The sequence below is a fragment of the Furipterus horrens genome, unplaced genomic scaffold, assembly GCF_987537825.1.
Source record: "Furipterus horrens unplaced genomic scaffold, mFurHor1.1.pri manual_scaffold_17, whole genome shotgun sequence".
In the NCBI taxonomy this organism is placed as follows: domain Eukaryota; kingdom Metazoa; phylum Chordata; class Mammalia; order Chiroptera; family Furipteridae; genus Furipterus; species Furipterus horrens.
Genome location: NW_028327187.1, coordinates 104,620,678 through 104,648,086, shown reverse-complemented (window position 1 = coordinate 104,648,086; position 27,409 = coordinate 104,620,678). Strand labels below are relative to the sequence as shown.

Genomic DNA, 27,409 nt, shown 5'->3' with positions numbered 1-27,409 from the left:
AGCCATATCCTCTTTCCAAGAAGCCACCTCCACATATGAGTAACAGTTTGCATCCTGCTCTTTCAACTTGCTAGAAAATTCAAAGAACAAAATAGGTGTTCAATAAATGATTACATTCATCACCATGGAAGTCTTAAGTTCTTCAAGTTCATTTCTTTTACCCGTCTGCTAATGGTAATGTGAATTAGCAATAAAATAGCCAAAGTCTTAGTAAGGGGCCTCTGTATTCTCAGATGGCTGATACATGAAAGGTTGACAAGTGTACACTCACTGTTTACTTGAAACAAATTCTATTTTTTGTTTATCCATTTTTAAGCTTTTGTTGAGCCCAGCATTCATTGGTATTGTTAAATGTCACTTCTCATTTAGTATTAGAATTCCATTTTAAGAAAGTAAGTCTCCTTGCAGTAACACGAATAATTGATTCTTCTGTCAAGGAACTATTAAAACACCAGAGGTTGAAAATTTTGCACATTCTAAAGTTTATGTAAAAACTAATGAATACAGTAGTCCCTCTCTATATTGCAGTTCACTGATTGCGGCCTCACTGTATCACGGGATTTTTTAAAATATCATATTTAATTATTTATCACGGATTTTTCGCTATATCGCGGGACTTTGCGGTACTGTATACGTATGTTGTTAAAGTTACGTAGGTTTAAGAGTGTAGAATAAATGTAAGGTTCCTACTTCGCGGGGGGATCTGGAACGTAATACCCGTGATAAGTGAGGGAATACTGTATTTTTGCCTTGTTTCTGAGTAAGCCTGGACTCTTACTAAAAAACACTAGTCGTATTTCAATTTAGGATCCTGTGCTGAGTTGTAATTAATTATGTATATAGATAAGGAAAATTTGGCATTTTATCTTTCATAGAAAATAGGGTTTTGTGTTTTGGGGGAGCCATTAACATTTTAATTTAAAGTAAGGAATTTTTATGAAGTATATTTATTCTTGAAGAATTAGTTATAAGGATTAGGAAGGAAGATTGCCTGCCTAAAATGAAAAGAATTTTGATTTAATGAACACAGGCAATGTGACTGAGCTTTGGGGTAACAAAGTATCTGTTTTAGGCATGTGAGATTTCTTCTCATCAACTTCTGTGCATATTGATAAGGTCAGCCTATTTTGCAAACAGTTACTAATGCCATAATGCATTTCCCCATATCTTCCATCTGATTTTTTACTATTATTGATTGAGGATTCAGTTGAGAAATGTGCTTAGAGCCCTGCTTTCTGTGGTAATCACAGAAGTCAGTGGGAAGACAAGAAAATTGTATTGAAAGAAATTGTGTGCGTGTGTGTTTTGTGTTTCAGCATAGATTATCTCTGCTAAAATAATAGCTGTCATTTTGTTCTTGTTATATTAGTGGCCTGTAGCTTACCACTACTTCTTTTGCCTTAGTTTTGCTTCTGACCACTGGCTATTACCCTCAGCAAGAAGACCTTTTTTAATTGAATGTCCAAATTTGAATGATTCTTGTCCTAATACCATCATCATTTTGATCCATTTCAAATTAGAGAGCCCTAAATTGGGAACTCTCACCTCAACACGACAGCCCTTTAACATTCAGGGACTTTGAAACTTCACCTCTGTTTAGAATTTCATATCATGCCCATCATGGGGGGGAAAGATGGAAAATGTATACGCTGAGCCTATAGGACTTCCTGCAGTGCTTATTAATCCTTTATGGATCATTTGAAATGTTTCTAGTTTATTTAAGCTTTGCTGCTTGTATCAGATTGTTCCTATGAAAAAAGAAAAAGTGATCATGCTTTGAATTTTTAAAAATGATCTCACTTTCAAGCAAAAGCACTTTTATGCTCCATTAAAGTTGAATTTGCCAAACTCTTACATCGCATTAACACAAGCTTTACTGGATAGATAAACGTGTTGTTCAAAGACTGACTTGAACTTTACCAAACTGCATATTAAGATTTTTATCTTTATCCTTCTTATTTCTTAAATTATTTTAAAATAGATTAGTAAAATAGACTAGATTTGCCCAAATGTAGTACTTTAATGACAAAATATTTTTTCCATTTGATTTAAAATAGTAACAGATTATAAGTTAATTGACTATGAAGCTAAAATGAAAAATATTTGAAGTTAATTTTACATTTTTTCATCCTTGTTTTATATAATATCAATATCTCAATAAAACTTTTGATTTTTTTCCTTGAAATTTCTATAGGTGATTTAATATTCTAACATTTAAAAATTTTACTTATTATGCGTTCAGTATTTTCCTGAAAATTTTGGTAGATTAGGCAATAAAATGACTCATTTTACCCTTTTCAATTTAATGAGTTTTTAAAAATATGCACAGGACATCTACCAGTTTTTTACAAATATACTTTGTTTTTATTTATTTCATGGAGTTTTTAGCCTGGAAATAATTCTTTTGACCTAGAGTTACTTAGAAAATTCTAGTCTCGCTTTTAGCTATGCTTTCTGGCTCCCTAACACCATTATATGGAGTGTCCTTGGCCTTGAAGTTTTAATTTAATGTGTTTGTTCTTCAGAAAGAATGTAAGCTAATTTTCTACTTGAGATGACTTTGTGTATTTTTTTAAATACGCATATGAAACCTTAACAAAGTATGAGGTTTTATTTTATCCAAAAAATACATGCAAGCTCTTTTTAAGGTAGTAATTTACATTAACATTTACACTGACCTTGAAAATGTGGTAATGAAAATACACTGCAATATCAAGCTAAATCTTTTTCAACTCTCATAGACGCTACTTTAGCTCTGGAGTCACTGGGGTTCTTAATAGGAAGGAAATGCATTTTTACAAAATTGCTTTTTTAAGGTGAACAAAAAACTACATACAGATGGAAAAGAAAACTTTTAATATGCCTTCTGGAGGGGAAAATCCAGACTGTTGTGTGAAATATTTAGCATGTTATTTTAATGTTACAACTTGCCATTTCTGAAAGATGGTACCGTGTAATAAGAAACTCTTATTAACTTTGACTTCTAAATGTAACAATCTGCACTGAATTCCTTTTTCACTAATTCACTTTATTCTTCTCTCCTAGTGTTCCCATGACCTTTCAGAAATGTGTAGTTCATATTTGTGTATTTGTGTGCTGTAAAAGCTGCTCCTCGGGTTGCATTGAATAACACAACATTGAATTATGAACATAATGGCAGTTCTCTGTGGCATTTCCAGTTCAAACTTAACTTTTGGTCTGCTAAATTCATAAGTGAGGTGTTTTTAATGTCATCCGTGTTAGGGAAAAGGTTAAATAACGCTGGGCTGCTTTTCATGGGCAAACAGGGTGGGGGGTGGTGCGTCAGTTGTTTAGTGGAAGGTTATTGTGTTCTCGTATTTTCATTCCTCAGTCAGCATAGATGATGTTCTGGATTGTTTTTGGAGTTTTCAGATAGGGCTTACATACTTTGCAAAGAGCTTATAAACTGCTCATTGTACAATGGAACTAAGGATCATCTGGGGATTTTAAAAAAGAAACAACTTGAAATGTAACGTTACTTCCCAAAGTCATATATGCTGAGAAGCCATGAGAGGCAGTAGAAGAGCAACAATAATATCTTTGAATTCTCAGAAAACTCTGACTTCCAGCAGAAAAGCCCGGTTACCCACAAGAAAGGGAGTGACGGATTCTTTTTAAAATTTCAAGTGTAGTCTTTCTAAAAGTGTAATTTCACTTGATATTTAGCTTTAATGAACCAGCAAAACATATCTTTTGGTTATCTATTCAATATTTAATTAATGTAATCATCATTGAGCTGTCTGCTCTGAAAGGACAGAGAGATTTTTCCGAGTAAAATAGAACACCTGTTAATCCTTAAGTAATCCATTAGTAAACAGTAGCTCCACAGTTTTCTGATGAAATAGTTTAAATATCCCTTTAAGAAGAAAGCCCCCAGAATGTAAAGCCCTGGCTGCTGTGGCTCAGTGGATTGAGCGTTGGCCTGCGAGCCAAGTGTCGCTGGTTCGATTCCCAGCTATGGAACGTTACTGGGTTGCACGTCAGGTCCCCAGTTGGGGGTACGAGTGAGAGGCAACCACACAGAGATGTTTCTCTCCCTCTCTTTCTCCTTTCCCCTCTCTCTAAAAATAAAAAAATAAAAGTAAAGAAGAAAGCCCTCAAATAGGGGGAGGGGGAAGTGGGACAACTGTAATAGAAAAACAATAAATAAATAAATAAATAATTTTAAAAAAATAATAAAAATATAAACATAAAAAAAAGAAGAAAGCCCCCAAATACTGTGCTGTATATTGTCAAGAAAGAACACCTGCATGCGTGCGTGTGCGTGTGAGACTGTCACCTGTTTGCAAATCTTTACAGTTCTAAGGCAGTTTTAAGACGTTGGTCTCACATGATGCTTATAGTATCATCCCATGAAAGAGGGAGGGTAGGTGTTACTTGCAGTAATCCAAGGAGGGCACAGCTAAAGTCTCCTGGGGTGAAGGAGCCTGCCCAAAGGCTCCTGAAGCAATGAGGTAAGGGGAGATCTTTGAGGTGGTCCCATTTTGCCCCAGGGCTTCTTGACTTCCTCTTGCAGTGAAGGGCTTTTGGAGTTCTACAGGCAGCCATTTGAATTAATCTTGATGTCACAGAGTTCAATTCCATCAGTTTAAAATTAAAAGTACATCTAGCCCTGGCTGAGTTGCTCAGTTGGTTAAAGTGTTGTCCCGATACACCAAGATTGCAGCTTAGATCTCTGGTCAGGCCACATACAAGAAGCAACCAATGAATGCATCAGTAAGTGGAGTGATGACAAACCAGTGTCTGCCTGTCTGTCTCCCTCCCCCGCTCCCCATTCCCCCTCCCTCTCTTCTTCCCTCTCTCCCTTCCCATCTCTCTCTAAAAATAAATTTTAAAAGTTAAAAAAAATAAAGTTAAGAGAACATCTCTTCAGCTCCTGCAGGGACTCAGACACTGTGCTAGGCCACTGGGGCTCAAAGCTAAACGGTAGGGTCCCAGCCCTTGGGGACTGAGGAACTGGCTTCTGGTGGTTTTCTGTCTCCCTTTCTTCTACCTCTTCTCTTCTTTCCTCCATCCTCAGAATACTTTTTAATCTTTTATATTAACACCTTTGGACCTCTGGCACTTACAGTCATGCTCACTCTTGCACTCCAGGTTTCCCACATAAAAATATCCATTTCCCAAGAGAGACGATGGAAAGTATGTTTTTAAATACAGGTCTAGCATGTTGTTTGTCCTTAGTGTTTGATTTGATTATTTGATCATTCAATTTAATTCATATAACTATGTGAAAAATACAACTATCTTGGGATACTTTCACTTTAAAAGTCACTTCAAATGCTATTTTGGTAATGAGGTTCTTAGTGTAGGCAGCTTGGGTAGAAGCTGGGCTACATCAAGGCCAAGTCCTCTGTGCTTAGGGAAGCAGTTGGGCAGACATGTGAATAGTTATATTCCCACTCCCGATACCTGGACCCACATACCTCTATGATCATTAATGTTCTAATGATAGTGTAAATGTAGCAGTAGAGTGGAGAGTCTTCCTCCTTTCATATTGGTAAGGAAAATCCCTCAGGTGTTTGACCACCTTGATGCAGGGGGCTTTTAGAGCATGTTCAATAATAGTGTGCCAGGTTTGTGGCCAGTTAGCATGGCATCACAGACCTTCTCTCGTCTCCACAGAATTCATAAAATCCATTCTGTTACATGAGACTTTCCTTCCTCAGTGATAGTTTGTAGGCCAGTGCATAGAAATATCAATCTCTCTGCTGGCTTCTGTTATGTTCTAAGTGTGTTCTCAGGGAAGGAGAGTTGATTAGGTAGAGACTCCTCTGTTCTAAGTAAATTAATGACCTACTCCAGGCCCGTTGTCGGCTTTGATGGAGGAACACTCAGTGACTGTGCTTATGCAACCCAGTCAAATTCTTTAGTTTTATTATGCAAAACATCATTTGAGGAGCTATAGAGAATCTTTTCCCATCAGCATCTCTTAAGCCCTAGAGTAGAATCAGAAGTAGGGCCGTGGACTAGGGGCGTTCCTAACTAAGATGATCTCAGCATCCATGGGATGCTTGCTGTGGATGGGCGAGACATGAAAATAGATCCAGGAGCTAGTTAGAAGATTCAGAGCAAGTTCAAGAGTGCTGGGAAGCTGAAGGTAAAGACTTTTTCTTTGAACATGTTTCCATAACACATGAAAACATCTGCCTAGGTGGATATTTTCTTTAGGGATTCTTTCTTCATGCTTCTTTCCATTTAGAAATTGTAGGCTCTGGGAATATATATGCAAATCCTGAGTAGTATAAGTGTTCAGAAAGGCATAGAAGATTTGGGGCCTTGAGAGGGGTGGCATAATGGGCAAATGTCAGAATCAGCACGGATGATCTTTAGCCTTCTGTCATTCTAGCACTCTGCCTTAGCCTGGCTTCTATATGTTTTACAACTTGATAGCATGTACCATTCAGTCTCATGATTTATACTTATTGAGCCTGATTTGTGTAAATGCATGTCCATTTGTCACAGTCACACGATGGAAGACTTGCTAAAACATAGATTCCTAGGTGCCACCCCGAAGTGTCCCAATTCTAGATCTAGGGCGGGGCCTGGGAATTCACATGTCTAACCTGGTCCTGGGTGGTGCTGATTCTGCCGGTCCAGGGACCACACACTGAAAACTAAATGTTGACTGAGGTATCCTACTCAGCCAGGAGCAATTGAAGGAAAACTGTAATAACATAAAATCCTAACTTACTAATGGTAATGAGATTTTGTTGAGAGGAAATACTTTCAGTGATAGGAATATGTGTATATTTTCCTAACCTCAGCTATGGCTAAGTCATGAAGGGTTATGGGAAACCTCGTATTTGTTTTTAAAAATCATGTCCTAGAATTATAGGATTCTTGTGTTAGAACAGACCTTACAATCATCTAGCCTGGTATAACACCCTTTTTTATGAAAGAAGAGACAGGCCCCCAAAGCTGAGATAGCTTCAATTTCATGTATAGTTTTTTTAGAGGCAGAGCCAGGGGAAGTGATCAAGAGGACTATGTTAGGGAAGAGAGCTTTCAAGAGGACCAATAGGAAAGGAACCATTTTAGTATTTACTTAACCATTTAATATCCTTAAAATAATTTTGGCCCTGAAGTTGATTTTAGGCATTTTGCACTAACGGTTTGTAGTAATTATAATATAATTACATTTTTCCAGTTGTTCAGACCCTTTGGTGGCTTGGGTCCACAGCCCTAGATTCTTCGGAAATCTGATGCTAGAAGCAGCCCAAAGAAAATCCTGATAAATACTAAGTTTTGGAAGTATTAGCTATTGTAATTAGACAAGGAAAAGAATCATTCATAGCAAAATTCCCACAAAAAAGATGACCTTTCCATTATTAAAAATTTTAGGAGTTTAGGGTAATTAAAATATTTTGGTGCTATCCTGATTTTAATAGAGCCAATACAGAAAGTCCAGAAATAGATCTCAAGTTGCTTTTATTATTATATAAAAGGGTAATTTATATCAGCAGGGTATAGTCATCTGGGGGGAGAACAATTGAATTTCTTCGTTGCTCCCTACATTATAAACAAATTCCAGATGGATCAAAATTTTAAACTTAGAAAATGAAACTATGAAAGCAATAGATATTTTCAATAGTGTTGGAGTTGGGAAGACTTCTTGAAACAACACAACGTTCAGAATCTGAAAAGGGAAAATAATGATAAATTTGACTACAAATTTAAAATAAAAATTTCTGCAGGGCAAAAAATTATTCACACAAAGCATAAAATCAAAAGAGAAATGATGAGCTGGGGAAAATATTTGCAACCCATGTAACAAATAAAGGGCTACTTTCCTTCACATATAAAGTGTTCTTGCAAATCAAGGAAATGGGTGTGAAAACTAGTACGTCCTCTTTGGACTGCAGTTTGGCGACATCTGTCAAATTTTAAAGTAAGCATTGCCATTTGACTCAGCAATTCCAGTCTGGGTACTTCTCCTTCCAGATGTACAGAACTTGAAGATGTTGTTAAAGGTACTGTATGGGAAATTGTTGATCAGAAGAGGATTTGTTGAAGTATTACAATCAAAAACAGAATTCTGCACAGCCATTAAAAGGAACATTGCAGGTCTACATGTACTTATAGGGTGTAATTTCCTCTACTTTTAAGCAAAAAAAAAAAAAAAAAAAGCAAGATTTAAAATAGTGTATATGGTACATTTCCCTTTGTATTTTTTAAAACAAAGGAAAAAATAGTCAAAAACTGATTCTAGTTAACCCAGCATATCCCAAATATTTCAATCTATAATTAATATTTAAAATATCAACAAGGTATTTTCTAGCACTGTTTTTGGACTAAGCCTTTGTACATTTGATACTTATAATGTCTCAGTGTGAACTAGCCACATTCCACATGCTCAAGAGGCACATACAGCTGCTGGCTCGTGCATTAAGCAGAGCAGGTGTAGGATGTAGAAGGCTGGACTGGAAGTTCAGAACCTGGTGGCCACACAGCTAATGGCTGTGAGAGTACCCAAGGAACGTACTTTTTCCTGTCCTTTGGTTTTCTCAGAATATGAAAGATTAGACTAGAGCTGTAAAGCCCCTTCCAATTTAAAACATTAAGGTTCAGATATATTATTTCATATTACTTGCTGAGTCAAAAATGTAATCGTGGTTGCTTTCATGGACACTGTTTCCACCAGCACACCTCAAATTCTGTGTTCCTAAGTCAAGCACACTTCATAATGTAGGGACTGTATTGTTATCATTAGAGTAGGGCTCTTTGCTTATTGGTTTGTTTATAAAGGAAGGATGCTACTAAGCTGCATACATGATGTTAACCGTGTAGAAACTGGTCAGTTCTTTTAATACAGTTAATTAAGTCCGGTTTGAGTATTTGCTGATTCTGATGGTGCATGGAGAACTTGGAAAGAGTAAAAGAGAGAACCACGTCAACAACATCTAAAGAAAGAGTAAATATTGAATGAGAAAAAGATTTTTAAGTACAATTCTGTTTATAAAGTTAATTCTTCAGAAGATAGTAACCAGTAGTTTTCTTTGAACAAGAGAGAAAGAGAATAGTATTGACAGTGGATCTCAGCCATGGCCGCACATCGGAATCACTTGGGTTGCTTTTTAAAATCTCAGTTCCCCATTCTGTACCGCAGACCAGTGGTTCTTAAAGCATGGCCCCCCACGCCGCCAGCAGCAGCAGCAGTTACACCTGAGAACATGTTAGAGATGCAAATTCTCAGGCCCCACCCTAAGGTCTATTGAATCAGAAACTCTGGGGCGACACCCAATAGTCTTGTGTTATAATGCTCCCCTGGTGATTCCTGTGTGCAGCCAAAGTTGAACATTCTAGAGCAGAAGAAGGATTTGGGGCAGGGATAGCAGGTGGCTTTCATAGTGAGTGCCAGCTCTTATCCTATGTGGGCCGTGGGGGATGGAGTTGGAGATGGAGTGCAGTCGTCTGCTAGTTATTTGCCATTCTTGATTTTGGGCAATTTACTGACATTATAAAGGGTTGGATGTTGCAATTCACAAGTAGAAGTCAAGAAGCATCCTATTCAGTTGGTCAAAGGGGAGAGGGGGGAAAGAGGAGAAAAGGGGAAAAGAACCCACTGGAACAGAAGCCACAAAAGGTTGGGGCAGGAGGGATCAAGTATACTAGGTAAAATATTATAAGTGAAGATACTCCAAATAAATTATAAAATATATCATCTATATACATGTATGGGTTTCTTAAAGAAGTTCAATTGTCATAGGGATTTTATGCCTACTTTATGATCTGTCATGAAGTCTATTTGATCAAAAAGTACTGAAGGCTTGTTCAACCCTTTATTATTTGGAATTAAAGGATATATTTTCTCTTAAATTTGGACTTTTCATCAGAATGTACTTAATACAGGTATGTTAAATTCAGAATGAATTAAGCCAGAAAATAAAATATATTTTCCAAATATAAACAGGTTGGTCCTGACTGAGAAGGAGTTAATGTGTCACATTCTTTTGATTTCTACTCCTCCGGAGAAATCACAGTATCTGTAATTTCGGAGGCATATTCTGAAGAATGTTATATTGTGATTTCTCTTAAGGTGAATCTTCGAAATCTATCTGGGAGTTTTCAGCCCTGACAAAATAAGAACGGACCCATTATAGCATCAGGTTCATTTGATTTTTCAAAAGTTAGCGGAAATAGGCTGCAGATCACTGGAGAAACTCCTTTTGCTCTGCCTTGTTATAAGGCAGACAGAGGAAAGCAGGCTGGGCTGTGTTGAGTGCATCTGGAACTTCTTATTCTTCAGATCTCGGCCGTATAACTTCCGCAAGCCCTTTCTGCGTGCTTTTCTCTTCTCATCACGAAACATTACATTTTACATGGAAAGTCAATTTTGATCATTTCCAAAAAACTAGGCAGTGTAACAGGATTTGTGCCTCTTAGAAAAAATTGCTTCTTTACTATAAAATAGAACCTGAATAAAACAATTCTGATATAACTTTTCTAATCATTACTTCTATTACAGGAAAGATAATAGTTTTTTTGAGACTGCGTTTATCAAAATTATTTTGATTTTTGTATTAATTTCTGAGTGCTGAGTTTATTTTTTTAGATTGTCTTGTGAATTGGGCTCTCTCTGAGCATGAAGTGGTTTTCAGCACATTGGTGATATTGTTGAATGTCTTCCTCAGATAGCAAATACATGCATTTCAACAGCTTTTTGGAGAGAACCACAGTTAATTATTTACGAGAAAAAAAATCATGGTTTTTTAAATTAACATTATTTTCTCACCTTATGTTCTGGCATTTAAATTATGAAACTTCAGCTCGGCGTGTAGACTTACCTTGTATTGCCAAGAGGAAAGAAGTGGCTTTTCTGCAAAGCTAAATACTTTCTACTTTATTGTCTGCTACGAAACAGCTGCTGAGACCAGAAAAATGCCATCTCATCATTGAGCCTGGGGTGTCCAGAAGAGGCAGAGGAAAAATGACTGTAGCTCCCAGTCTGCCCTGGCACTCTCCTCCTTTCTCTCCGTTTTCACTGCTGTGAAGAGCAGGAGAACAATATTCTGCAATTAAGGATTCCATTAAGTTGAAGAAAAGAGCAAATGGGGGATGTTTGTTCTCCAAGCTGAAAAAATTTGTCTGGGGGTGGGGTGGGGGATAGTGGTAGTGGTATAGAGAGAAGTGGGTGGAGAGACAAGTCAGGGCTGTTTGTTGAATATACTGTTAAGGCCTGTTACCATCCTAATTAATCAAGTTAGAAATTACAGCTGTAGTCGGTTTCCCCCCAATTCTTGTTATCAATTTTCTTCTCTTTTGAGACAAAGCAAATATAAATTTTGTGTTCATTTGTCATTCGTTCTTTGACTTCAGCATCTCTGAAAATAACAATGTAGCACAAAAGCCCAGTATTTACCTAGTTGTAATGTGGGTTGCCATGGTGTTTTGCAAATTATTGCAATTATGTTCACCATGTGAGTCGCCCTTGGTAACTGGCGAAAAAACTGATAATCCTGTTTTGAACAAAAGGTCAAATTGCTGAATAGAAAGTCTTGATTAACTAAAAGATGTACAAAGTGGAATTATTTCCTACCATTCAGAAATAGTTCTTGATCGGGTTTGGGGGAGGGGGTGAGTAAGTACATCTGATTACTGAAGTACAAAGCATTGAAAGGATGTTGTCTTGAGCCTTTCATGTAGTCTTAATGGTGGCTTTTTTGTCAAATTTACCCATTTGCGGCATTGAAAGAGGCAGCTGCATTTAAGCTGGAGAGACGGTGCTTTTTCAAGAGTTCAGTGCATGGAAAGTTCTCAGCAGTATCTGCAGTTTACTAGTAGCTCCTGGTCTATTAAAACTGATGTGCCGCATTTGAGCCCATTGCTCTCAGTACTTGTGAACCCCTCTGGCTGATGATCTAATAAAGTGCTCTTACTGGACAATCTCTGATCAGCTACTTAACACGGAGCTTGGGGGAGGCGACAGAAGGGAGAAGCCTCATAGGCAGTCAGACTTGGTGTAGGCCAAGAGAGAAATGAGTGAGTGGCTAAGCCCAAAGGCTTGTCACGAAAATAATCTGTGCTAAGGTATTTGCCATGGGGTTTTGATTTTTGTGCCCCAGATCCTCTAAGCTGTGATGACATCTTTTTTTTTTTTTTTCCTGGAAGGAAATCTTAATTTTATTCCATGTTGAATAAGAAAAGATTAGAAATGGGTTTCTGAAATTCAAAAATCCACCTTTGTGCGATTTGTTTCTTAAATTACAGGCATTCATAAGATACACGATTCCATGTGTATGTAAAACCAGAAGTTTCCCAGGTTATATCCAAAGGTCAAATGGATTTCTTCTCTTCTGAGTCTGGCAGAGCATCTGGATAGAGTGAATTTCAGAGGGAAGGGGTCTCTTCTTTTTTTTTTTTTAATGGCCACCTGAAAAACCAATTCTCAGAACTTTTGAGAGTGTGTGAAAGTGGCATGAAAGCAAGGCAAACCTTAACAAGTTTGTGAGTTTACATTCTACATCACCTAGCAACCCTGTGGCTCAGCCAGATCTCTTGTCTACCCTTAGTTGTGTTTACAGACTATTCAAACAGCCCTTCGAAACCATGAAAGATATTCAGTTTCATTAGTACCATTCTCAAGGAGAAAATAATTAAAGTTAAATGAACAAACATTGCCTGGTGATGGTTTGAAGTCCATTCTGATTTTAAGATGCCCTTTGAGGCAATTGCATATACAGTTCATTTTAACATTTTGTTGCTCTGTACCCAAAGACATATCACTAAACAATAGCAATAAATTCTAGCCTGCAAACAAACACTAAAAATTACTTTTAGCTAGACTTGAGCAAAGAAAAGAAACTCTGCTCACAATAAGGTTATATAGCATGTCCTCCTGATTGAATTTTTAAAAATGTGATTCCTACCCTGGACACGAATTGATCCATGTGTACACTGAATAAAGGCAGAGGAGGAGATGTGGAATAAAACATCTCTCTTTAAAACTGGTCTGTAACCTACCTTCACGGATCCAGCATCATAAAGAAAAGTATTCAGATCACATTCCCCAGAAGGCTGTGTGGGTTTCATTAAATGGCTTAATTTAATAAATTATTCTAATACCACTAATACATGCCCTGCCACTTTCTACTTGAGAACTGCTTATATGCTTAAATTGACCTATTTTTGAAATTTCTGAACTAGTATACACTGTTTTAAAGAAAAACTATTTTATGTGCCCCCCCCCTTTTTTTTCATAAGCACATTCCCAGAAAATTCATGTTGGTCACAATGCAACACATGATACATAGCTCAAGATATTTTTCAGCTGTGTTAGTGATTTGATTATATTGAAAGCTCTTGTCAAAACTGTCTTCCCTCATTAATAACGGTTTTCTGATTATCAAAACAATATATTCTTGTGGCAATTTTAGAAACTACAGAAACAGAAAAAAACACCTAGAGGTAACCAGTGAAAGCATTTTTTATTATTTCCTTCCAGTCTTTTTTTCTGAGTACCTATTGATGGAACTAAACCTTGAGTTTACTTTTGAAGTTTATTCCTTAGAGTGTGCACATAGTGAAGGTGATATTTTTTCAAGAGTGAGAAGACTTGAGAGTAGGGGTGGTGGTAGAAATAATTAACAATTTTTCTTAGAGGCTTCATAATGAAAATAGTAATATAAGCACCAGAGGAGCCATTTTACTATCTCATTCCATTTGATTCTTTTTTCCTTTGTTGAAATGACTGTATGCCCTAACTGGCACCTCCATCTATAACCATTCCTGTTGGAAAGTCGGACATTCATCGTGGTTGGAATATTATGTCCCCAAGTTACTTGTAGCTTCACATAGGGAAAAAAAGTCTTTTGTGAAAAAAATTTGTAATACAATAGAGATTAATGGAATGTGGAGAGGAAAATGCTTTCAGTTTCTCATATAAAGTGAAAGGGCCGCTCACACATCTTGTATTCTTATTATTTGTATTTTGTTAGATCTCTAACATCCACAGTACATGGCTGGGTTGCATGAGCTCTTTGTGCTTTGTTGACAGTTGACAGACAAAGCGAAATTATTCCTGAAGCAAGGTACTGTGTACTTAGTTGTGACCTATTATAGCCTAAGAATGTAGCTTGCTTTTGAGTTGGATGAATAGGGAGAGTATTTTATAGAATGGGCTTGAATATACTTAGAGAGATTTTTAGCTGCCCATACAGAAAGATACATGTTCACCATTGAACTTTTTCCCCCCAAAATGTAATTTTCTATATAAAGTCATTTTAAGTATATTTTCCCCAGTTGCTTGCATGGAGACAATTTTAACTGTTCCCGTATTGTCCTACAGTGGTAAAATAAAAATTGCCAGTAATTGTTGGCTTTCTCTGCTCACAGTATAGCAGGAGAAGATGGTTTGCATGGGGCTCTCTAATGTCCCTCAGATACATCTTCTGAGGCTCAACCTCTGATTGCAAATTAAAATAACAAGGCTGTGGTATTGGATTTGATGTGAGGCAAAGCAGAACAACTTGCTAATTTATCATGCGATGTACAATTTCTGAGGTTGGAATTTGTCCACTTGTAGTGCTATTCTGTGTGTTTAAATGAGGACCACTGTTTGCATCTAACCTATCATAACGCTTTGGGAGGGCCCCATTATCCTTTCAGCAAACTGATAGCAGAGTCTGGTCCTTGCACAAATGATAAGATCAATAAGTTTCAAATAACTTGGATGAAATGACATGCGACCGTTCATTTAAAGAGACGTCTTACTTTAAAAATCAATTTTAATAATATTTAAAATTCTTACATTGACCAACGAAGTACTTTCCACCACTGTTTTGTTTGATAATTTTGTTAAAAATATTTTTGTGTTAACTTTGGTGAATAGTTAGTTTATATATGTATTTTTCTTGATTTCTTCTTTCATCTCCTACCCTGGCACCTCTCTGAGACTTAATAATTGCTCTTTGACATGCCAGCATGCTGCAGTGTGGAAAATTTAACTTTAAAAGCGAAATTATGTTCCTGTTAAAACTTCCCCTGGAGATCTTAGAAAAAATTTCTCCTAGTTTTGGGTGCAAATGTGGGTCAGAAAGCAATTTGTTTTTTGATATTTCTGGAAATCCAAAATCACAACATGTCATTCTTCAAAGGCAGCTGTGGGCCCATACTGTGTGCTATCTGTAAGAAGACCCACTTTACACTGGGGATAATTCTGCGACAGAAAAATGTGCCTGCAAGGAAACCCCAGAACAATTATAAATGGTTTGGGGTGAAAAGAGAGTCTGGTGTTCTCAAAGTGCATCTAGTTTGGGGAGAGGGACAGTTAAAAATAGTGACGATGCGATGAACTCTTAAGAGCACGCGTGCTAGCAGACCTGACCCTGTGACTCCGCCATCACACTTCTGGAGAGCCATTACAGTTTAAAGGAAATCATACGTCACTAGATTGCTTCACTGTGTTACCTCTTGAAAATCTCTTGTGAACCGCAAGACAAAGCAAAGGCCACCTCCTCTTCCCTCACCATCTAGCCTGCCATCTATGACTTCAAATCCTCTATAGTTTTGTCAGGAAAAACCTACCATTTCCTTATGCTGACTACATCGTTGTATTATTTTGCAATCAAAATACTCTTCATAGGGATTCTCCGTTTTGGGATAGCACCAGATGAAAAGTGACCCGACTCTTCCCTGGTTAGAATAGTACGTCTTGAACAGTACATTGTCAGCTGTAGCCCGGCACTATTGTCCCCCAGTACTGGAGGCATACAGACGATACTAATATTTCACATTTAACAAACTCTGGGTTTTCTTATTTGATGCTCTTAACAGCTCTTAATAGCATAGGTATTATTCCTGTTTTATAGACAAGGAGACTGAGGCTCAGAGAGAGGTTCGGTGACTTATACAAAATTACCCTGTGATACCTGGTCTGTTCGGAAAATGTCTAGCCATCGTTAATATAATGAGAACAGTGTGCGCAACGTTGATGTAACCTGGCAGCCAAGGAGGGAGGACTGGAATGTGCATGCGTGAACAATGACAACTTCACTGTACTGGTCAGTGGGGGTGGCAGACACCATTGAGTGAGCATGTGTACTGTGTGGCCGTTGCATTAAAAATGGCTGAGCAAGTGGAGCAACGAATCTGCATCAAATTTTGCTTTAAGCTTAGACAGTTCTCCGCGGAAACTGTATGTATGATTCAGAAGGCCTCAGCTATGGGCAACTGGTGACTGGCAGCTTCATCACAACAATGCGCCTGCTCATGCATCACATCTCATGCAGTTTTTTTGCCAAACAGCAAACCACCCAGGTGACTCAGCCCCTCTGCAGCCCAGATTTGGCGCCCTGTGACTTCTGGCTTTTCCTAAAACTAAAATCACCGTTGAAAGGGAAGAGATTTCAGTTCGTCAGTGAGATTCAGGAAAATACGATGGGGCAGCTGATGGCCATTGGCAGAACTGTGTGAGGTCCTAAGGCGCCTACTTTGAAGAAGACTGAGGTGTCCTTGTCCTATGTACAATGTTTCTTGTATCTTCTTCAATAAGTGTCTCCATTTTTCATATTACATGCCTGGGTACCTTCTGGACAGACCTCGTAAATAGGAGAGGGAACCGCACTCAAGTGTGGTTTCTCATGACTTCAATTCTGTATTCTTCATTGAGTGTGAACCATTGTGCTAGGGACTGTGGAGGACACTACCAATTCCAAAGCAAGTCTTTTTCTGAGGGCCTGACCATCCATTTAAGGAGGTATAATAGGATGGTTCAGGAACGGTGCAAAGCATTGTATGCTTAGTTACAGCTGGGGTACAGGGAAAAGTCGCTGGGGGCCGGAAAAATTGCATAGGAAAGGAGTAGGCACTTTAGGCAGAGCTTCTACAACATGAGTAAAGACAAGGAGGTGGTAGCAAACAAAATGTGATGAGGACAGTGAGAAAACAAATCAGATGGGGCAAAGAGTGTGTAAGGGAATGATGAGAAAGGAGGAATAGGATGAAGCTGTAAATATTGGAAAGCTAGATGAAAACTTGCATTCTTAATACTCTGTGGAAGGTACACAGTTGGGTGATAGGAGTGAAGAAGCTGTGGGAAGCCGTACTCGGCCTGTCTTTAAATTGGATGTGGGAGAGAATGGAGTCAGGGAAACCAGGTAGGGGGCTATTGCAGTAATCTGACTCTGAGGTCTGTCTGGGCTTGCTGATTATAGGACTATAAGGCCAGGGGGCAGACTGGGTGACTGATTGGAAATGGGAGGAGAAGACCACCACATATTTGATTCAAGAGTAAGAACTACCATGAATTTTAGACCCTTTCCTTATTATTTTCCATGAACTTACCCCTGTGCATTTTATTTCATTGCTTTTATTCATTCATTTACAAAAGTCCCCCCTTATCCATGGAGGATATGTTCCAGGACCCCCAGTGGATGCCTGGGACCTCAGATAGTACCAAATCCTATATATACTATATTTTTCCTTGTACATACATACCTATGGTAAAGTTTAATTTATAAATTAGGCACAGTAAGAGATTAACAATAAGTAACAATAGAGCAATTATAGCAAAATACTGTAATAAAATTTGTGTGAATGAAAGTTAAGTAAAATAAGGGTTACTTGCCCCAAAGCACTGTGGTACCTCCTCAGTCATCTGATAACCAAGACCAAGCTACTAAGTGACTAAATGGGCGGGAAGCTATAGCGTGGAGTCACTGGACAAAAGGATGATTCACGTCCCGGACTGGAGGGAGCGGGACTGCACAAGAGTTTATCACACTACTCAGAACAGCACACGATTTAGAACTTACACGTTGTTTATTTCCAGAATTTTCCACCTAATGTTTTCAGACTGGGGTTGACCATGGGAAACTGAAACCACGAAAAGCAAAACCACAAATAAGGGGGGACGCTACTGTATTCAAAAGACATTTTTTGAGTGCCTCTTGTGCACCCTCTTTCCAGGTCTAGATGATTTCTGTGCGTGCATCTTTCTAAAAACGCAAGCATATACAAATTAATAGCAATTTGTCTTTTAAGGGACCACTAATAGGAACGCCTCAGTTACAAGTGGAAATTGATCCCTTTTTAGCACGTACAGACAGAAACATTTTAGTTGAGGCTTTAGAAATATAATTTTGCAATCAGAACCAATAGGCATTTGACACAGTTTCATACACAATGATTTCAAGGGATTAGTGATGCTGAGACTAAAACAGCAGGTGATAGATCTTGCATGTTTTGGAAAATCTTTGTTTTGCTATTGGACAGGCTGGCTTCACCTCTTTTGAACCCTCCACTTTATAAACATGATTATGATAGCCATCTGGAAACTTAGTGATCTTTTTTCTTTTATTTATATATACTTTTTTCTTTTTAATTTCTTTTATATATATATATACACACACACGCCACATATGTGTATGTATGTATGTGTGTATATAATTCAAAATATTTTTATTTTTTCAAACCTACCAAAATGTGTGTGTCCATAAAAGGGGAATGCAGAAATATGTACGTGAAAATATAAAGTATACAAAGTATGTTAATGACCTTATTTCTGTGGATTATGACAATTTGGCACTTTGGTGTGGCATTGCATAATAAAATGACATATTTCGGTGGTAGACAACATCTTTAGTGGTTCTGGAGGTTTTATTAAAGCCCAAATATTTTTTCCCTGACTGTTATGGCTCAGTTGATTGGACGTTGTTCCGCAAAGTGAAAGGTCACAGGTTCGGTTCCCAATCAGGTTACATGTGTGGGTTGTGGGTTCAGTCCCTGGTCAGGGTGTGTATGGGAAGCAACCAATTGATTTTTCTTTCTCACGTTGCTGTTCTCCTCCTTTTCTTTTTCCCTCCCTTCCCCTCTCTCTAAAAATAAATAAACAAAATCTTTTTTTTTTTTTAAAGCCCAAAGCTTTTTCAAGGTTAGACTTCCACAGAACTACACTTCATTACATTTTTTTTCTTCTGTTGACTTGGCAACATAGTTTTGGGCTGTACATTATTTCCCAGCATGGGGAATGAAAATAAGTTTAGTTTTGTCCCTGTGAGTAATAATTCAAAGTGAATTCATACAGTCTTAGTATTTTCGTATTTTTGTTTTTGTTTTTAACACCCGTGAAAGGTAAAATTCACAATGAAATCTTGCAATGCATGATTTGCCCCATCATGGAATATTTTCAAAGACCTGGCATATTTCTTTTTTTAACAACAGAAATGTCCTTTGGAAGATAGATTTAGTACAGTCAGTCATTATTTGTTGGGGACAAAGGGTTAACCAAAATGTACTTAGGTGAATGGAAGCAAAGTATATATTGAATATGATTAGGGCCTATTTTCCTCATAAAAGAGTTTTGTTTAAAATAGACCACAACCAAAAGCTTAATTATCAAAGTAAAACAAGAGACATAAAGAGTTACAGGCTTTTAATATTTTTTCAACCCCAGTTCCCTTCACAGAGTTATCAGCATGTTTAATTTCCATGCATAATAGCATGAGTTATTGTTGTCATTTGTAAAGGGAGATTAACAGATAGTAAGTACAAACAAACCCAAATAAGTGCTGAATAGAGAGGTGACAAAGAAGAAAAGACCTCTTTAATGTTAATTATAACTGGTAGGAAGTCTAGACAAATTATATTATCTGTGTTTTATATGATTTGAAAGGACATTTAGTTAGCAACTGTGTCAGAGGTAGAGCTGGATGTTTGCTTTAGAAACAGGTGAGGTGACAAGTTAGCATCTCCCTGGTTGGCAGCTCACCTAGTGAGTCATGAAGTTGTAGTAAATTGACGGAAGCCAGTTTCAAAAACATCTGAAAAGAACTAGCTTATTGAGCATTATATTTTAAAAACTAGAAAATAGTTTTAACTTCCAGGCTGTATTCTGGTGTTGAATAATTTATTGTCTCAAAACATGGTGGTGGTTACCTGTCTACTTACTTTTTAAAAATTGTATTTGGAATTGAATGAATTACAACTAAGGGTTGGCACTCTTTAACTGCTATATATTCTGAAGTATGTAAAACCTCAGCTAGCAAATAGAATGTAACAAATCCAAATGAATAATAAAGGAGTTGTCCAGCCCCACATTTTTCATCCATGGTTTGCTTGAAGCCTACTGTTTCCTTTCTGAATCTGCCTAAATGCCTACTTCCAGAAACAACTAGTCTGACCTTCAGTGTTTATTGGGCTGCATATAAAACTGCTGCTGCTGTCACCCCCACTGCCCCGCTCTGGACTCTCCATACCTAGAACAGGCTAAACGAGAATACCTTGTTTCTTTTAATTCTCAGGGGCCATTGCTTGTGAGTTGCGCTCTTAACACCTTTTTCGAAGGAAGCATAAATACATTATTAAATGTACATGTCAATTGTAAATGCATCTGAGTTTTGGAAATACTAAAACGTGAATAAAAATGTGTACTTAAATCAAGAGAATGTGGTCTTCGGCCCTAGGAGTTGTAACCAACAGTTGCCTGTGACTCAGCACAATGGATTCTTTATTCTAGGTTGTTGTCTTTTGCTGTGGTAGTAGTTGTGTGTCTAAGATAGGTAGGATCCACGTGATTCCATGCCTTCTCTGTGTTGTTTGGCATTTATAGTTGGTACTTAAAGCCAAACCATACTGAATTGCTTTTTCTTTCTGTGTATGGACCCTGTTTTCCTATTTAGATTGTAATTTCCTGAAACTCTGTACCTAGGGGTTCTTTGCCTATTCTCCACAATATTAAATATGATTCTGGGCATAGGTTAAAGACTTCATAAGGACTCCTTGAGACCCTATAGCTGAAAAGTTAAAATTAAATATTAAAATAGTTCAGCCTGCTGACTGAAGGTAGGAGTGAAGCTTGCTTTGAATGTATTGACTAAATGAATTTTATGTTCTTTATCACATCTCTATGAGAAGATTCACACAAAAGCAGCAAGGGAGAGCAGCCACAGGGCAGAAGTGCACCATGAAGTGGGCAGGGACTATTTGAAATGACTGGAGAAGGGCGGTCAGTTGATGTCCTTGAAAACATGGCAGCCAGTTTTATGCCTCCAGAGAACATGCGTAAAGGGGTATGTTTTGCCGTGACTGGTGTGGCTCAGTTAGTTGGAATGTCATGCCACAAAGCAAAAGGTCACAGGTTTGATTCCTGGTCAGGGCACATGCCTGGGTTGTGGGTTTGGTCCCTGGTCAGGGCATGTATGAGAGGCAACCAACTGATCAATATTTCTGTTTCGCATCATTGTTTCTCTCCCTCTCTTTCCCCCTCCCTTCCCCTCTCTCTAAAAATAAATAAATAAATAAAATTTTAGAGCTATGTGTTTTAATTTTACGTGGAAGAGTTGCTTACATTTTGTCAGTGTTTCTCTATGCCAGTGGTTCTCAACCTTCCTAATGCTACGACACTTTAATACAGTTAGTTCCTCATGTTGTGGTTACCCCAACCATAAAATTATTTTCGTTGCTACTTCATAACTGTAATTTTGCCACTGTTATGAATCGTAATGTAAATATCTGATATGCAGGATGTATTTTCATTGTTACAAATGGAACATAATTAAAGCATAGTGATTAATCACAAAAACAATATGTAATTATATATGTGTTTTCCGATGGTCTTAGGCGACCCCTGTAAAAGGGTCGTTCAACCCCCAAAGGGATCGCGACCCACGGGTTGAGAACCACTGCTCTATGCCAAGTATAATTCTGAGCACTCTGACTGTAGTATTACATCACAGCCACAACAAACCTATAAAGCAAGTACTGTTGTGCTGTTTTCATAGAGAAGGAAACTGATCACAGCCATTAAGTAATCGATAGTTACTCAGCTGTTGGGGAAGTCATTTATTTCTATGTGGTATGTTCTTTACTTTGGCAATGGTCTGTACTAATGTAAAACCCGTTGGTTTACATCTGCGTGTGATCATATAAGTTTTTATTGGGAGATATTTTTGTGGGGGGATTCTGTTTTAAGAAAAGAGAATTACATCTCGTGTAATCTTTCTTTTTGCAAAACTTGATGAGTTACCTCACTTTTAAGTTTGGGGCATAGATCAAATTAACACATCAGGAGAGAAAGGTAAGGAGTTCTTTCAGAATCTCTAAGGAAGGTTTGGCTGAGATGAGTCTATCTTGATAAAAAAAGGGGTTTTTATTTGAGATGCATCTATCTTGATAACAAAAGGGGTTTTTATTTGTACCTGTGATGCTGGGGAGAGGACTGAATTGTTCTCTTTCTTTTCTCTGCAGGGCTGGTTGATTTGTGAGGAGCCAACATGTCGAAATCGAATTCGGCACCTTCCCCTTCAGTTCTCTCGAAATGGACCTCTTTGCCAAGTCTGCATGAAAGCTACACTTCGACCAGAGGTATCGGTGGCCTAAATAATGCTAAAGAAACTGTGTGTGTCGGGGGCCGGGGGTGGGGGCGCTGTGTTTGCCCATTTCTTAGCTCTGGGAAGTAGGTATTTGGAATTTGCTCAGTAGAGACATCCTACTACCACACACACATTTTTTAAAGGTCCAGACTTCAAAAAAAAAAATGCTTTACTTTTTCACGTTATGAACAATGCTTGTTTATATCCAAAAGAGAAACTTAATTCTCATATGGGTTACTCAGATTTCTTTGCTTGCCACTTCATAATTACAGAGAGGAGATACTATTCCTTTGCAAAAACTGGCTGATATCTTTGGACTAGATCAGAACCCGTTTTGTAAGGGCCAGGAAACCTCCCAAACCAGTATCCTAAAGGGTTTGTTTGTATGGCATTCCGTTGTTTCTAAGTAGCAGCATAGATCAGTAGTTGTCAAGCTTTTTCTCTACCTTAATCCATACACCTGAGACATAAGGCAGAGTGTCATTAGTGACTCCCAGCTGGGCAGCACACGGTCTGCAAACATCTTCCTGGTAATTTCCTTTGAGCATCGTCAGCCCAAGCACCATTTCCCAAACCGTGGGGGGAAGAATGTTTGTAGGCCTTCTGTGCAGAGGGTTTTGTGATCAAGTCCATCTAGCAAACTCTGGGCTAGCCAAAGTTAGACAGGCTTATTGTGGATATCTTAGAGCCTGTAAAATGGTTGTGTACAGTCTACCTCACCAAACCAGACTATAGTGTGCCTCGCTTTTCCACATTTGTCTGGCCCGAGGATTTACAAGGATTTTCGTGGGAAGAGAATGACAATAGGAAACCTGTTGTGTATTTACTTATTTTTTTTTTTTTTAACACAGAGGCAGGGTTCTTGAACCAAAGTTTGGGTTCAGATTTTTTTCACTGAAAATGGTTGCTACACAGGCTAGTTTTAGGAAAATATTTAAGATTATATATTGTCATTTCACGAAATTTAGCAAGGATTCAGAAACTACAGATGGTTACCACCATTGTTGTGTATTCCCTTGTTCTTTTGCCTGTCCGCATTTATGTTTTACATATTTTCGGCCATAATGAAAATACACTTTTGTGTCATGTTTATCTTTTGTCAGGTACCTATCTGTGTTGCCATTTAATTTTCATTACCAGAAATCTTAAATGCCAATTTGACCAGCCCTCTCATTGGGCATTTTAGGCTACATTTACTAGCTCTTTACTAGAAAATTATGACTAATATTTTCCTGCTTAAATTAGTTTTTGCTATTTGAGATGTTTATTTAGGATAAATTCTTGTTGACAGTGCGTATCAAAGTGCATACATACAATGTGGTCATGATTTGTATTGCCAGATTGCTTTCTTAATGTGTTACTCCAACTATTACCGTAACCAGTACTTGATGAGTGGACCAGTTTTGCCTCTACCTTTGAAGCATTTGAACATTCGTATTCATTTATGTTTAACTAGTTTGATATGTATAAATGTTCCTTGCCTAATATTGTAGATCTTTGATAATTAACAAAGTAGAATGTAGATTTTTTTAAAAATACAGAACACAAAGGGAGAGTTAGTTAGCTGTCATAGCAAATCCATTTTACATAAGTCTGATTGCAAGACTTGGATCCGCAAGTGCAGAAAGAGAACAAGAGTGGATCTATTTAGCGCGAGTCATCAATCCAACCGTAGACTCCAGGGGAATCACCTTGCTTCAAGAGCCTATGCTGCCTTTGAGCCTTTAACATCTAGCTCATCAAGTGAAGTTCAAAGAAAATTGAATTACTTCTTAGAAAGTCAGTCAGTTTTATGATTGCATTCTCAGTGAAAGTTAAAGGAAAGTGTGTAGTAGTAGATTGGTAGCCTTCCAATACATGTTGATAATGTTACTGGTAGTGGTAGTTGGGCTCCGCCGCGCCGCGCTGGGCGCTTGGTCAGCCTCAGTGGAGGGGAGCGAGCCAGGCCTCCTGCCATCGCTGCTGCCGCCGAGCCACCACTCCATCGCGGTGTGCATCCCCGGGCCAGGCCCGGGCCGGGGCAGGAGTGCAGGAGGAAGCTTGGATAGGAGTCCTCAATCCTTCGTCACTGACCTTGACTTTTAAGGTGGGATCCCCTGGCTGGTTTGGCTCAGTGGATTGAGCGTCGGCCTGCGAGCTAAGTGTCGCTGGTTCGATCTTCCAGTCAGGGGACATCAGAGAAGGAAAACTCTGACTCCAAAAAACCTCCGCTGCCTTGCGGCATACCTCTTCAGGGGAAAGGCTAAGGGAGTAAACCCCGACAGAAAATCCGGAGCCGGAGTCCCTAAGGCGGTTTGACGTTGCAGTCAACACCGACAACTCCTGCGGCGCACCTGAAGCCAAGCTGTATTGACTCCGTCTTTCCCTTGGACCCTTCAGCTGCGAAGAGAGGGGGGGTCTGCTGCATGGGCAACAGCAGACCCTCCATATCACCCTGCCCAGGCTCTGTAGCTTCAGCTTCACTGGAGAGGACACTCCAGCGTCATCGCAAGATGTCGATTCAACACGGGAGGAGACAGATACCGTGTCACTCCCGAGTCGGACTGCACAGCCATTCTCGGCGGTGCAGATAGACTCTTAAGAAGCTACACCATCGTCTCTCGAGACGGACGGCAGCCGACGAGTGGTTTAATACATCAGGTTATCTCTGATCATTCATTATTCTTTTTAAATGAGTGAACCAACACAAGCATTTTGAAATAATTATTTTCCCCTTCTTATCCTTGTCCTCAAAAAATGGTGGCATTTTAGGCATTTCTCAAAGTTATCAGCTACTCTTCATGGAGAGGAGCTTTTATAGCTTAGCTCCTTGGGCCTTACTACTGCTTAGAACATGACCCTTGGGAATGACTGCTGCTTAACAGCATCCTGGTTGGTAATATTGCCCTTAGCCGTTCTTCACAGGAACCTTGACAGTGTACCGAGCCCCTTCTTCTGCAGCTCATTTTGAGTTGCCAGTGATGAGTGGGGAATTTCTTAATTCTATTTATGAGGTTCTTAGGCTTTCCTAGTAGGTGGAAAAAGCTACATCTTTCCAGAGATACAGTAAGTCCTCACTTAACATCGCCAATAGGTTTTGTGACTTTAAGTGAAATGATGTATAACAGTTAAACCAGTTTTACCATAGGCTGATTGATATAAACAGGAGTTAAAGTTCCTGTGGCATCTCATCAATGTTATAGCAAAACGATGTTATCCGAGGACCTGTTGTAGTTCCAGAGAAGTTCCAAAATCAGTGGTGTGATGCACAGGATCATTATAATTATCATAGGGCTTTCCAAGGGGTTAATTTTCCAGGATTATGCTTATCTGGTTTTTAAGTTCTGGCTTGCCGTGTCTCAGTCATACAGTACTTCCACTTAAGAATTATTTATCGAACACCTGTATCTTAGGCCCTTTGCTAGGTGCTGGGTATATACCAATGATCAAGACATGCCCTTATTTATAAACCCAGTTTAACATTACCTAAACTATATAAAATTGGTATCTGTGTGCAAAAATGTTCACTTGTAAGTATCTGCTTGGACAGCGCTTTCCTAGTGCTTGAGTAGTGGGGGATTTAGACACATCCAAGTTTGATGGTAAAGCACTTGCCTCTCCCTGTGCCAGTCTCGTCCTCACATGATGAATCTACTCTCATTTAGTCCTGGGTTGCAGTTGGCTTGAGTACTTTCCAGAGCTGACTTGGACTATGAAAGCTGGCTCTTCTTCTAGCTCATGTTGCCAGAGTTAGGAAAAGAAAGCTGGGACAGTTTTGTTCCTGGGGTTTCAGGTATGTCTCTCTGCTCAGATATCTTTAAAAATTAGTCAAGTTTTCTTAGGTTCATGGGAATTTAACATGATACAAATTGCTGATTGTTAAAAATATATTCTCTGGGTATTTTCTGCTACATAGAAAGTGCAAATAAATACAGGAATGAAAACTTCAAGGTATATTATACAGAAGTTCCTAAATGAATAGAACCCTTTTCCACACTGCTGGTAGACAGGACTTAACCAAGTCAGAGAATAAATATTTTAATATCTCCTTATTTAAGGACATGTTTTTGACTTCTTAAGGTGGGCAAATCTGTATGGCTATGAACTGAACCCATAGGGGACTCTCTATTATGTAATCTACCAAAAAATAAAGCGTCAATTTTGTTTTCATTATAGAACTAAGGTTTTAAACTAAGTTAAAGTTTTCTCACTAACATTTCCATCCTCGATGTGGAGAGGAGAAGACATCTGCATGAGACTCCCTGAGCCGTGGTAGAAATAATTTGTGAATTAATATAGAAATAATATATCTATCTATTCAGTTTATTCAGCTACACTTCTTGAAGACCACTTAAGAGGAAAGCGGTAAAATGACTTCTCGCCCTACTTTGGGACCACTCTAGTGTTTCTCACGTTATCTTCCATTGTAAGACCGTTGAAAACTTTTATAATGGAACCTGTGTACCATACTGGACTCTGGCCTTCAAGGGATAGTTTTAATAATGAACTTATTATAATCATTATGTGTTTTATTTCAGAATGGCTATGGCTGGATGAATTGTTAATTTGATAAGTAGGTTGGGGTTACTGAGAATGTTGTCAGGCTATCTTGGGAGTCCTGGTTTCTGCATAAGTTGAAAATAGGAATGTAATTGTGATCTCTTAAGGTAGTAATCATGAGTTGTGCAGGAAGAGAACCTTAGAACCGTGATTGGAAGTCTTAAACATTTGTATGTAATCATTGGTTACCCTCCAGTGGGCTCTAGGTTTTTTACCATGAAGGGTCCTTTGGATCTCTGTTGCGACTACATTGCGCTTGTTCTTTGATGCAGAAATTGCTAAATTCTACATACAGCCTGTCCTACCACAAAGCAGATCCTAGCCTTCCTTTCCAATTTCTTTCATCCTTTCCTCTTTTTCTAGTGTGTGGTAATCCTTGGCATTTCTTGGCCTATAGATGCATCACTGTAGTCTCTGTGTCTGCAGTCACATGGCCATCTTCTGCCTATGTGTTCTGTATCTTTTCTTCTTAGGACACCAGTCTTATTGGATCAAGGGCCCAGCCTAGTGCAGTTTGATCTCATCTTGACCTGATTTTATCT

At 38.5% G+C, this 27,409-nt stretch overlaps 1 protein-coding gene across 1 annotated transcript in view; it reads left to right on the top strand.

Moving 5' to 3' along the window:
- The window catches only part of POLA1 (DNA polymerase alpha 1, catalytic subunit), a 280,884-nt gene that overhangs the window by 160,177 nt on the left and 93,298 nt on the right, over positions 1–27,409 (top strand). The window contains exon 35 of the mRNA XM_090264342.1: positions 22,204–22,320. Within this exon, the coding sequence (XP_090120468.1) occupies positions 22,204–22,320 (117 nt within the window). The remainder of the gene's footprint in view (positions 1–22,203; positions 22,321–27,409) is intronic.